Below are 12,387 nucleotides of genomic sequence, written 5' to 3'. Positions count from 1 at the left end.
GGACAGGGAGTAGAAGAATGGAAGGATAAAAAGACAGAGAAGCATGGCTTGAGGGTCAGATGAATGGGGGGGGGGGGGCGGTGGGACAGGAAGAATTAGAACTAAGTGGAGAGAGAGAAAAGACTAGAGAACAGTTCAGAGACTCATGGTGTTTGAGTGAGAAGAGTGAGAATTAAAGATAATCTATACACTTCCTTTACTACACAGATTGCTCAGAAAGACCAGCTTGTACTTACATACTGAAATAAATGTCTAAAAAATAAGACCATAAGTTGCTATGGGTGGACGGGCAGTTGGGCAACTGGACTGCATTAGAAGGGATCTGGGTGGTATGGTCTTGTGGTTTCATGCCCCTTTAAAAATAACCCCACTCCAAAGGGTTTAAGATGCACTGCTACATAGCTGTTCCCTGATCCTCTATGGGCATTTTCCTGAAACTCCTACATTAGTGTGCCTAGGAACTCCCCAAAGCCTCTGAGTTGAAAAGGAGGCAGCCTGATTCCAGCTCTCAGCCCTTCGGAAAATACATTTAGCTGTTACCCAGGGCCCACAACTTCTCTCCTGGAAAGATCATGGAGGATAGTTGGAGACCCTCTCCTACTCCACAAAACCTGAAACTACAGCATGGTGAAGGTGGGGAGAGAAAAAAGTGATTCTTTTCAAATAATTTCCTTCCCGTGCCCATGTATGCCATGTGACTCTGGCCATCTTACTCCAGCCCAGCCTAGACAGACTTTTCTGCATGTAAACAAGCCTCCTCCCTTTCCCTACAGGAAGAAAGAGGTGTGGCAGGACAGGACCATGGTGCCTGTCTCTTGAACAGGGTATGGGAGAAGACCACTTTCTGTCTCTTCAACCTGACCCACCCTTGAGGCTCTGGTCCACAGGTTCTGGTCTAGGACCAGCTTGTGAGGAAGGGAAAGCCATAAAGAGGATTGGGAGGCCATAAAGAGGATTGGGAAGGCACAAATATGTGGCACGGGAGTGAGGAGATTAGAGGGTAAAACAAGTGTGGGTTCAGCTGAGAGGACACCTGAGATGTGGGGGATGAGGGAGCACAGATGGCTGGAGTTCCTGCTGAGGCCAGAGTCCTGGACTCAGATCAGAAGAAGATAGTGTTGGGGTTCTGGATGGGAATGGAGAGACTGGGGCTATTCCTAAGCAAGAAGGTGGAATTTGGTGGAAAGCCTCCTGGGAAGGGAATTGGATTTTGTGATTTAGACAGGCCTGCATTCTGAAGAAGGCAAGAGTTTGAGTCTGTGGGATTTTAGGTTGGCAATCTGAATCCAAAAAAGCTCCAGGTGTTGCCAGGTCTTGAAGGCAAGAATGAGGGGTGCAACTCCAAAATGCGTGTGAACGTGGTTAGCCCTGAATGGGCTGGCACCAGATGTGGGGGGGTGGTGGTGATTCAGGAATGATTGGGTCCAGGGTTTGGGAGACTGAGGGTGTCAGAGACTTAGAAGGTGGACTAAGTTCCCAAATTCCTGGATTTGGGCTGTCTGATGGGAAAGATGGAGGGAAGTCCAGCTGAAAGGCAGAGACTGTTAGGGTGTGAGAGCCAAGGGGTAGGGAATTGGAGGTTAGAATAGAGAACACGTCAGGGGACCAGAGTGATGATCAGAAGGAGGGTGTCAGAAAATTCTGGGTTGAGGGTTCTGTGATCTGGGAGAAAGACTGGGCTGAAGTCGGCTGGTATTGGACTGGTGTTGGACAGGCTCTAGGCAGGGCTTGGGCTGGGGCTGCAGTTGAGGCTGGGATTTGGGCTGGGCCTCACTCTAATCGGATTGGGGCTGGGCTGGGCAGGGCTGGGCAGGGCTGGGCTGGGCTGACCCCGCGCACCTTTGTGGAGGCCGGTGAGCCGGTCCTTCAGCACCGTCAGCTCGTAGATGCGGCCGAACTCCTCGAACAGCGGCTTGAGGTCCTGCTCGTCCAAGCCCCGCGGGATCTGCCCCACGAAAAGCTTGATGGCGTCGTGGTCCTTCATAGGCACGGCAGGACCCGGGTTTAGCCCGCTCATGCCGATGCCGCTGTCCGCGGTGCTGAAACCCAGGCGCGGGCCGGGGCCGGCGGGCGGCGCAGACCCTCCGGGCGCCGCGGCCATATCCCCGCCCGGTCCGCCCTCCCGCCGGTCCCGCCTGTCCCGCCGTCCCCTCCCTGGACCGGTGGAGAGGGCCGGGGGGGAGGGGGCGGGACCCAGGCGGCGAGGGCAGGGTGGGGGGAGGCTGCACAGGGGGCGGGGTCCGGGTGGAGGGGCGTAGAAAGGGTGGGGCGGGCTGGAAGGGGGCGGGGCAGGGGGCGGGGCAGGCCCGGGCCGAGGCAGCGGGACGCTGGGGTCTGGCTTGAGGTCCCCGCGCGGCGCTCTCTGGGCTCCCGCCCGAGCTCTCCCGGAGCTGAGCCCCGAGCCCCAGCCCCTGTGTTTGATGACGTAAGGGCAGCTGGCCGCCGGGTCTACGCAAATGATTTGCATAATGAGGAAGCAACGTCCAATCAGAGATGGAGTTGACCGTGTTCGGCCGGGGGCGGGAGGGGCGGCTGGGCTCTAGCGCTCCTTCCTGCTCGCCATGGCAACCGGACCCTCGGATGCCCTGTGTCTGTCGAGTATGTGCGGGCGTGGCCGTGGATCGTGCGTGTGCGCCTTGGACAGCGTGAGGGGAAGTAGCTTTGTCATGCGTGGTGATGTCTGAGGGAGTCAGAGCTAACCCCCCTCCTCACACACCAGCACACACAGGCACACACCTCCAATCACTGGAGCGTTTCCTGCGGGGGTGGATGGGGATTCCTCTTCTCCATTCCCACTACCGAAGCCAGTCCTCGGAGCCGAACCCACCCGCCTATCACACAGCTCTCTCCTCAACAACTACCTTACGCACGAGACTCAAATACAGTCGACCCACGGATCCAACAAAAACTAAAAATAAATTTTTAAAGAAAGAAAAACAAAACAAAAACTCCAGAACACTCCTGGAACATGAATTCCTCCTCAGGAGAGTGAGGGAACTTATATAGCCATATTTGCTCACGCGCCTAGTTCATCCTGATTCTGTGAGCTCACGAGTGTTATCCTCTTTTTCCAGAAAAGGAAGCTGAGGGTCTGAGGGTCAAGGAGTTGAGGGTCTGAGGGTCAAGGAGTCTAGGACCAAGCCAACCCCTAACATCTGCTGGGGCCAGGGCAAAAGAAGAAATGAAAATACACATGCTGCGTGTCTAAATATTTAAAAGATATAAATCAAGTTACAAGTTGTTAAATAAAATATGTTTATTTCTTATTTCCACAAATACTCCTTCATAATAAAAATGAAAAATATGTGTAAAACTGCCTTTATATGACGGAAAGTTGGCAAAATATCAAAACTGATGGAATTTTATTGCTCTTCTTATGTCTGAGTATTCTCTTGATGGGTCAGTGATATTTGGGCATAAGTAGTACAATAAAGATAAATAATTCATAAGTTATATGTTTATTTCATAATTTTTTTCTTGCCTTCTTTCATTAAAATTGCTAATTTGACTCCATTGATGACTGTTCAAGAGCAGCAGTAGCAACTGGAATAAACAAAATGTTACAATATTCAAATTCAGAAATAAAAATTAAATTTTTTTTTTACTTTTAGTAAAAGTTATTCCTTGTAATTACCTGATTGTGGAATGGTTACCAGAATATTTGTTTCACTGACCTCGATGTATTTTTTTAAATTTCTTTGAAACTTTCTCTGTAAGTCTATTTTTTAGTTTTCAAGTGTTTGGAGAATTTTCCTGTTGTCTCTCTTTTATAGACTTCTAGTTTCAGAACATACTCTGTATAATTTCAGTTCTTTTACTTTTGTTGAGGCTTTGTGATCCTCAGAATATGATCTATCTTGGTAAATGATCTTTTGGTGACTGAACAGAATATTTTCAACAGTATATTCTGCTGTAATTGGATGGAGTGTTCTATAAATGCTGATTAGATCCTGTTGGTTGATGATGTTTAGTTCTCTATCTTTGCTGACTTTATGTCTACTTGTTTTCTCAACTGTTGAGAGTATTTAAGGGGTATTTAAGTCTTCAACTGTAATTGTGAATTTATTTCTCCTTCCAGTTCTATTAGTTTTTGCTTTACATATGTTGCAGTTCTCTTGGTTGGTGCATACACATTTAGGATTGCTATGTCTTTCTGGTGGATTGACTCTTCTATCATTATGTCATGTCAATGATTATATTCTTTGCAACCAAAGATGGGGAAGCGCTATACAGTTAACAAAAAAAAAAAGACAGAGCTGACTGTGGCTCAGACCATGAACTTATTGCCAAATTCAGACATAAATTGAAGAACGTAGGGAAAACTACTAGACCATTCAGGTAAGACCTAAATCAAATCCCTTATGATTATACAGTGGAAGTGACAAATAGATTCAAGGGATTAGATCTGAGAGACAGAGTGCCTGAAGAACTATGGACAGAAGTTCATGACATTGTACATAAGGCAGTGATCAAGACCATCCCCAAGAAAAAGAAATGCAAAAAGGCAAAATGGTTGTCTAAGGAGGACTTACAAATAGCTGAGAAAAGAAGAGAAGCTAAAGGCAAAGGAGAAAAGGAAAGATATACCCATTTGAATGCAGAGTTCCAAAGAATAGCCAGGAGAGATGAAAAAAAAAGCCTTCCTCAGTGGTCAATGCAAAGAAATAGAGGAAAACAATAGAATGGGGAAAACTAGAGGTCTCTTCAAGAAAATAAGAGATTCCTAGGGAACATTTCATGCAAAGATGGGCTCAATAAAGGACAGAAATGGTATGGACCTAACAGAAGCAGAAGATGTTAAGAGGAAGTGGTAACAATACACAGAAGAACTATACAAAAAAGATCTTCATGATCCAGATAACCACAATGATGTGATCACTCACCCAGAGCCAGACATCCTGGAATGCGAAGTCAAGTGGGTCTTAGGAAGCATCACTACAAACAAAGCTAGGGCAGGTGAAGGAATTCCAGCTGACCTATTTCAAATAATAAAAGATGATGCTGTGAAAGTGCTGCACTCAATATGGCAGCAAATTTGAAAAACTCAGCAGTGGCCACAGGACTGGAAAATGTCAGTTTTCATTCCAATCCCAATGAAAGGCAATGCCAAAGAATGTTCAAACTACTGCACAATTGCACTCATCGCACACGCTAGCAAAGTAATGCTCAAAATTCTCCAAGCCAGGCTTCAGCAATACGTGAATTGAGAGCTTCCAGATGTTCAAGCTGGATTTAGAAAAGGCAGAGGAACCAGAGATCAAATTGCCAACATCCACTGGATCATTGAAAAAGCAAGAGAGTTCCAGAAAAACATCTACTTCTGCTTTATGGACTATGCCAAAGCCTTTGTGTGGATCTCCATAAACTGTGGAAAATTCTGAAAGAGATGGGAATACCAGACACCTTACCTGCCTCCTGAGAAATCTGTATGCAGATCAAGAAGCAACAGTTAGAACCTGACATGGAAAACCAGACTGGTTCCAAATTGGGAAAGGAGTACGTCAAGGCTGTATATTGTCACCCTGCTTATTTAACTTATATGCAGAGTACATCATGTGAAATGCCAGGCTGGATGAAGCACAAGCTGGAATCAAGATTGCTGGGAGAAATATCAATAACCTCAGATATGCAGATGACACCACCCTTATGGCAGAAAGTGAAGAAGAACTAAAGAGCCTCTTGATGAAAGTGAAACAGGAAAGTGAAAAAGTTGGCTTAAAAATTCAACATTCAGAAAACGAAGATCATGGCATCTGGTCCCATCACTTCATGGCAAATAGATGGGGAACAGTGGAAACAGTCAGAAGGTTCCAAAATCACTGCAGATGGTGACTGCAGCCATGAAATTAAAAGACGCTTGCTCCTTGGAAGAAAAGATATGACCAACCTAGAAAGCATATTAAAAAACAGAGACATTACTTTGCCAACAAAGGTCTGTCTAGTCAAAGCTATCGTTTTTCCAGTAGTCATGTATGGATGTAAGAGTTGGACTATAAAGAAAGCTCAGTGCAGAAGAATTGATGCTTTTGAACTGTGGTGTTGGAGAAGACTCTTGAGAGTCCCTTGTACTGCAAGGAGATCAAAGCAGTCAATCCTAAAGGAAATCAGTCCTGAATATTCATTGGAAGGACTGATGCTGAAGCTGAAACTCCAATACTTCGGCCACCTGATGTGAAGAACTGACTCATTAGAAAAGACCCTGATTCTGGGAAAGATTGAAGGCAAGAGGAGAAAGGGAGGACAGAGGATGAGATGGTTGGATGGCATCACTGACTCAATGGACATGAGTTTGAGCAAGCTCTGGGAGTTGGTGATGTACAGAGAAGCCTGGCCTGCTGGAGTCCATGGGTTTGCAAAGAGTTAGATACAACTGAACGACTGAACTGAACTGAATGTCATTCTCTGTTCTTGACAAGTTTCTTACTTTGAGACCTGCTTTATCTAACATTAATATAGCCACTCCTGATTTATTTTTGGTTAATGTTTACATAGTATATCTTTCTCTATCCTTTTATTTTCAACCTACTTGTACTGTTATAGTTAATGTGACAGGATATAGTTGGGTCATTTTTAAAATTTAGGTGATCAATTTTTGTCTATGAATTTTTGTATTTAGACCATTTACTTTTAATTTAGTTATCAATATGCTAGGGTGTTAAATCTGCCACTTAATTTTCTGTCTTCTTTTTGTTCCCTCTGTTCTTCATTTCTCTATTTTCTTTTTTCAATCTTCCTTAGGATTAATTGTTCCTTATTCTAGGTACACTGTAAATACACATCAGAGTTTACTTGTATTGACATTTTACCAGTTCAAATGAAGTATAGAAAATGCACCTACCTTTAAGTCCCTTTGTGTGTGTTAGTCACTCAGTTGTGTCCAACTCTTTGTGATTCCATGGACTGTAGCCCACTAGTCTCCTCTGTGCATGGGCTTCTCCAGGCAAGAATACTGGAGTGGGTAGCCATTCCCTTCTCCAGGGGATCTCCCCAACCCAGGGATCAAACCTGGGTCTCCCACATTACAGGCATATTCTTTTGACCATCTGAGCCACCAGGGAAGTCATAATTCCTTTTATCTTCCCTCATTTATAATTGTCATAACTATATTTTCTATACACTTTGAAAACCAGATCAATATTATTCAAAAACAATTTTCTCTTGGAAAACCAAGAGGAACAGTAAAACCTACTATACTTACCTATATTTTCACCTTTTAAAGTTTTTATTTTATTTTTTATTTATTTCTCTTTTGACCATACCATGCAGCATGTGGGATCTTAGTTCCCACACCAGGGATTGAACCCATCCCTCCTGCATTGGGAGCGAGTATGGAGTCTTAGCCACTCGACCACCAGAGAAGTCCCTCCATATTTTCATCTTTCCATTGTCTTTTTCCTCATTCCAGTTAGTCTAAAATTCCTTTTTTTTTAATCATTTCACTTACATTTTAATAACTTTGTTAGTCCTTCTTTTAAGGCAGTTGTCCTGGTGACAAATTCCCTAAGTTATCCTTCATCTGAAAATCTCTCTTTTTTTTTTTTTTTACTATTTTTTTAAAAAAATGTTTATTTATTTGGCTAAACCAAGTCTTAGTTGCAGCATGTGGGATCTTTAGTTGTGGCATGCAAACTCTTCGTTGCAGCATGTGGGATCTAGTTCCCTGACCAAGGATCAAACCTGGGCCCTGCGTTAGGGGCACAGAGTCTTAGCCACTGGGCCACAAGGGAAGTCCCTGAAAATATTTTGATTTCCCCTCATTCCTGAAGGATATTTTTGCTAAATAAAGGATTCTAGCTTGACAGTTATTTTCTTTCAGAACATAAAACATGTGCCCCTTCTTTATGGGCTCCACAGTTTCTGGTGAGAAATCTGTTGTTGTCTGTCATTTGAATTATTTTTCTCTGACAGGTAAGCTGCCATTTCTTTCTCACTACTTTTATGACACTATCTTTGTCTTTAGTTTTCAGAAGTTTGATTATGAGGTGTCTTGAAGTAGATTTCATTGGCTTTATCCTGTTTGGGATTTGCTAAATTTAGGTAGTTTTCAACTATTCAAGCACTTTTTCATCCACTTCCTCTTTTACTTTTTTCTTCAGAACTATGATCTTTTGTTAATCCATAGGTCCCTGAGGTACTGTTAAGTTTTTTTAAGTGTGTTTTCTCTCTGTTGTTTAGATTGGGTAAGTTCTTTTCTATCTTCAAGTTCACTGATTCTTTCCTCTGCATTCTGATGTCAAGCCTATCTAGTGAGTTTTTAATTTTGGTGGTTGTATTTTTCAGTTCTAAAATTTCTCAGTTCAGTTCAGTTCAGTCGCTCCGTCATGTCTGACTCTGCGACCCCATGGACTCCAGAAGGCCAGGCTTCCCTGTACATCACCAACTCCCATTGCTTGCTCAAACTCATGTCCATTGAGTCAGTGATCCATCCATCCATCCAGAGCCATCCAGCCATCTCATCCTCTGTCGTCCCCTGCTCCTCCTGCCTTCAGTCTTTCCCAGCATCAGGGTCTTTTCTAATGAGTCAGTTCTTCACATCAGGTGGCCAAAGTATTGGAGCTTCAGCTTCAGCAACAGACCTTCCAATGAATATTCAGGACTGATTTCCTTTACAATTGACTGGTTTGATTTCTTTGCAATCAAGGGACTCTCAAGAGTCTTCTCCAACACCACAGTTCAAAACCATCAATTCTTCTAAAATTTCTACTTTGTCCTTATTTATATCTTCTATTTCTCAGCCGAGACTTCCTATTTTTTCCTGTTTCAAGTGTGAACATATGAACCTCCAAATTGTGAACTTTCAAATATGCGAACATATTATAAACCTTTTATAGTACTATACAGCCAACTGTTAGTTGGGTACATGGGCTAATTTTGTCGTACTTAAAAACACACACTTGGAATGGAATTCATTCATATATTGGGGACTTACTGTAATTGTTGAAGCATTTTATTTTTTTTTTGTTGTTGTTGAAGCATTTTATAATGGCTGCTTTAACATCTTTGATAGATAATTCCAACATGTGTATCATCTTATATTGGTGCCTATTATTACACTCTGGATATGTTATTATGAAACTCTGAATATTTAAATTTTCTATTTTAGCAGATCTCTGACCCTACACTAGCTGAGAAACAGAAACACCGCCTTGTTACTGACACATTTAAGTTCAAATGTCCTGCTAAAGCTCTGCTCCTACTGTTGTTGTTCAATCACTAAGTCATGTCCAATTCTCTGTGACCCCATGGACTGCAGCATGACAAGCCTCCCTGTCCTTCGCTATCTCCCAGAGTTTGCCCAAGTTCAGGTCCATTGAATAGGTGATGCTATTCAACCATCTCATCCTCTACTGTCCTCTTCTCCTTTTGCCTTCAGTCTTCCCCAGCATCAGGGTCTTTTCCAATCAGCTGCCTGTTCACATCAGGTGGTCAGAGTATTGGGGCTTTACCTTTGGCATCTATCTTTCCGATGAGTATTCAGGGCTGATTTCCTTTTGGACTGACTGGTTCAATCTCCTTGCTATCAAAGGAGATCTCTGCTGAAACCACCCTAAATTGGAGGAAAGGTGGTCTCATTCCTACTGGTTGGAAACTTCCAGGTGTGCCCCCTTTGACACCATTCCAACGAGGAGGGAGAGGAGACCCATTGAATCCACAGAAAGGGAATTTGTTAATATTAGGTGGGGGTGAAAGTCCTAACTCTGCTTTTGACCTTCTCTAATGCTACTTTGGTGGTGGGGAGAAGATGGACTACCTTGTTGCAGCCACAGCCAAACTAATTGAATCAGACTTGCTGGGATGGGACCTAGGCATTAGTGTGTTTTAAACCTGTCCTGTTGATTCCAAAGTGCTTACAAACATAGTTAAGGACAGAGAAGCCTGACGTGCTGCAGTTCATGGGGTTGCGGAGTCAGACATGATTGAGCATGAACAACAATAGATTCGTTTGTACGTTCTACAGTTTTTTTATAAGTGGAATCATGCAGTATGTATTCTTTTTTCTAGCTTCTTTCATGGCAAATTATTTTTAGATTTATCCATGTTATTGTCTGCACCAACAATTCATTATTTTTTACTGCTGAGTAGTACTCCATGGTATTTGTATACCACGTTTTGTTAATCCACTCACCTTATGATGGGCATTTGGGTTCTTTCCAGTTTAGGGCTATCACTAGCAAAGCTACTGTGAACACTCCTGTACAAGTCTTTTTATGGACATGTATTTCCTTTCCTCTTAGATCAATACCAAGGGATAGAATGACAAGACTATGTCAGAGATATGTGTTTAGCTTTTTAAGAAACTATCAAAATGTTGTCAAAAGTGCTTGTTTTATTTTACATTCTCAGTAGTAGTACATGAGAGTTCAAGTTCTTCTACATTTTTGTTAACACATTATAGTCAATCTTTTATTATTTTTTTATAGTCATTCTTTTAAATTTTAGCCATTGTAATTGGTGTGTAGTGGTATCTCACTGTGGTTTTGATTTCCATTTCCATAATAATGAATGACGTTAAGAATCTTTTCATGAGCTTATTTACTATCAAAATCTTTTCCCCATTAAAAAAATTGGATTTTTTTTCTTATCATTACATATTGGAAATTCTTTAGATATTGTACTTCCAAGTTCTTTGTCAAAGTTATGCTTTGCAAAGATTTTTCTCCCAGACTGTGTCTTATTTTTTCATTTTTTTAACAGAGTACAACTGAGCAACTGAACAACAGTTTAGTTTTCTTTTTTTTTTCCATCTATTTTTATCAGTTGGAGGCTAATCACTTCACAATATTGCAGTGGCTTTTGCCATACAATGACATGAATCAGCCATGGATTTACACGTATTCCCCATCCCGATCCCCCCTCCTCAGTTTAGTTTTCTATAGCAGTTTTTAGTTTTAACTTTTATGATGACCAAGTTATCAATTTGTTATTCAATGGGTTATGCTTTTGGTAGCATATCTGAAAAATCATTGCCTAAACCATGGAACACAAAGATTTCTTGTTATGTTTTTTCCTAGAAGGTATTATAGTATCAGGTTTTATATTTAGTTCTTTGAATAGTTTTTAATTAATTTTTTGTATGGTATGAGGTATGGATCAAGTTAAGAAATGTTTTTCTTTTACATATGGATATCCATATGGATATGGATATGTTCCATCAGCATCTGTTGAGAAAGACTATCCTTTCTCTACTGAATTGCCTTTGTCAAAAATTAATTGTATGTTATGTTATGTGATTATTTCTGGACTCTGTTTCATTCCACTGACCCATTTCTTCATTTTTATGCCAATATCACACTGCCTTGATTAATACAGCTTTAGCATAATTCTTGAGATCAATTAGTGGGCCGTCCAAGTTTGTTCTTTTTCAGTTGGTTTGGCTGTCCTAGTTCAGTTCAGTTCAGTTCAGTTCAGTCACTCAGTCGTGTCTGACTCTGCGACCCCATAAATCGCAGCACGCCAGGCCTCCCTGTCCATCACAAACTCCTGGAGTTCACTCAAACTCATGTCCATCGAGTCGTTGATGCCATCCAACCATCTCATCCTCTGTCGTCCCCTTCTCCTCCTACCCCCAATCCCTCCCAGCATCAGCGTCTTTTCCAATGAGTCAACTCTTCACATGAGATGGTCAAAGTATTGGAGTTTCAGCTTCAGCGTCAGTCCTTCCAATGAACACCCAGGACTGATCTCCTTTAGGATGGACTGGTTGGATCTCCTTGCAGTCCAAGGGACTCTCAAGAGTCTTCTCCAACACCACAGTTCAAAAGCATCAATTCTTCGGCTCTCAGCTTTCTTCACGGTCCAACTCTTACATCCATATGTGACCACTGGAAAAAACCATAGCCTTAACTAGACGGACCTTTGTTGGCAAAGTAATGTCTCTGCTTTTTAATATGCTGTCTAGGTTGGTCACAACTTTCCTTCCAAAGAGTAAGCATCTTTTAATTTCATGGCTGCAATCACCATCTGCAGTGATTTTGGAGCCCCCCAAAATAAAGCCTGTCACTATTTCCCCATCTATTTCTCATGAAGTGATGGGACCAGATGCCATGATCTTAGTTTTCTTAATGTTAAGCTTTAAGCCAACTTTTTCACTCTCCTCTTTCACCTTCATCAAGAGGCTTTTTAGTTCATCTTCACTTTCTGCCATAAAGGTGGTGCCATCTGCATACCTGAGGTTATTGATATTTCTCCTGGATATCTTGATTCCAGCTTCTGCTTCTTCCAGCCCAGCGTTTCTCATAATGTACTCTGCATATAAGTTAAATAAGCAGGGTGACAATATACAGCCTTGACGTACTCCTTTTCCTATTTGCTTTCCCAGGACCTTTGCATTTCCATATAAATTTTACGATCAGTGTGTCAATTAAAAAAAAATGCCTGCTGAGATTT

General features: G+C 42.3%; 1 protein-coding gene across 5 annotated transcripts in view; it reads right to left on the bottom strand.

The window, feature by feature from the left end:
- CELF6 (CUGBP Elav-like family member 6) overlaps positions 1 to 2,101 on the bottom strand; it is a 29,557-nt gene extending 27,456 nt beyond the window's left edge. For 2 of the 5 annotated variants that reach the window (XM_061157929.1, XM_061157928.1), the window contains exon 1: positions 1,840 to 2,101. In XM_061157929.1, coding sequence (XP_061013912.1) covers positions 1,840 to 2,101 — 262 coding nt within the window. The remainder of the gene's footprint in view (positions 1 to 1,839) is intronic. The other 3 variants (XM_061157931.1, XM_061157930.1, XM_061157932.1) reach the window with 2 other exon arrangements.
- Positions 2,102 to 12,387: the final 10,286 nt, after the last annotated feature.

This window comes from Dama dama, chromosome 12, assembly GCF_033118175.1.
Source record: "Dama dama isolate Ldn47 chromosome 12, ASM3311817v1, whole genome shotgun sequence".
Lineage (NCBI taxonomy): Eukaryota > Metazoa > Chordata > Mammalia > Artiodactyla > Cervidae > Dama > Dama dama.
This window is presented reverse-complemented; position numbering and strand designations above follow the sequence as displayed.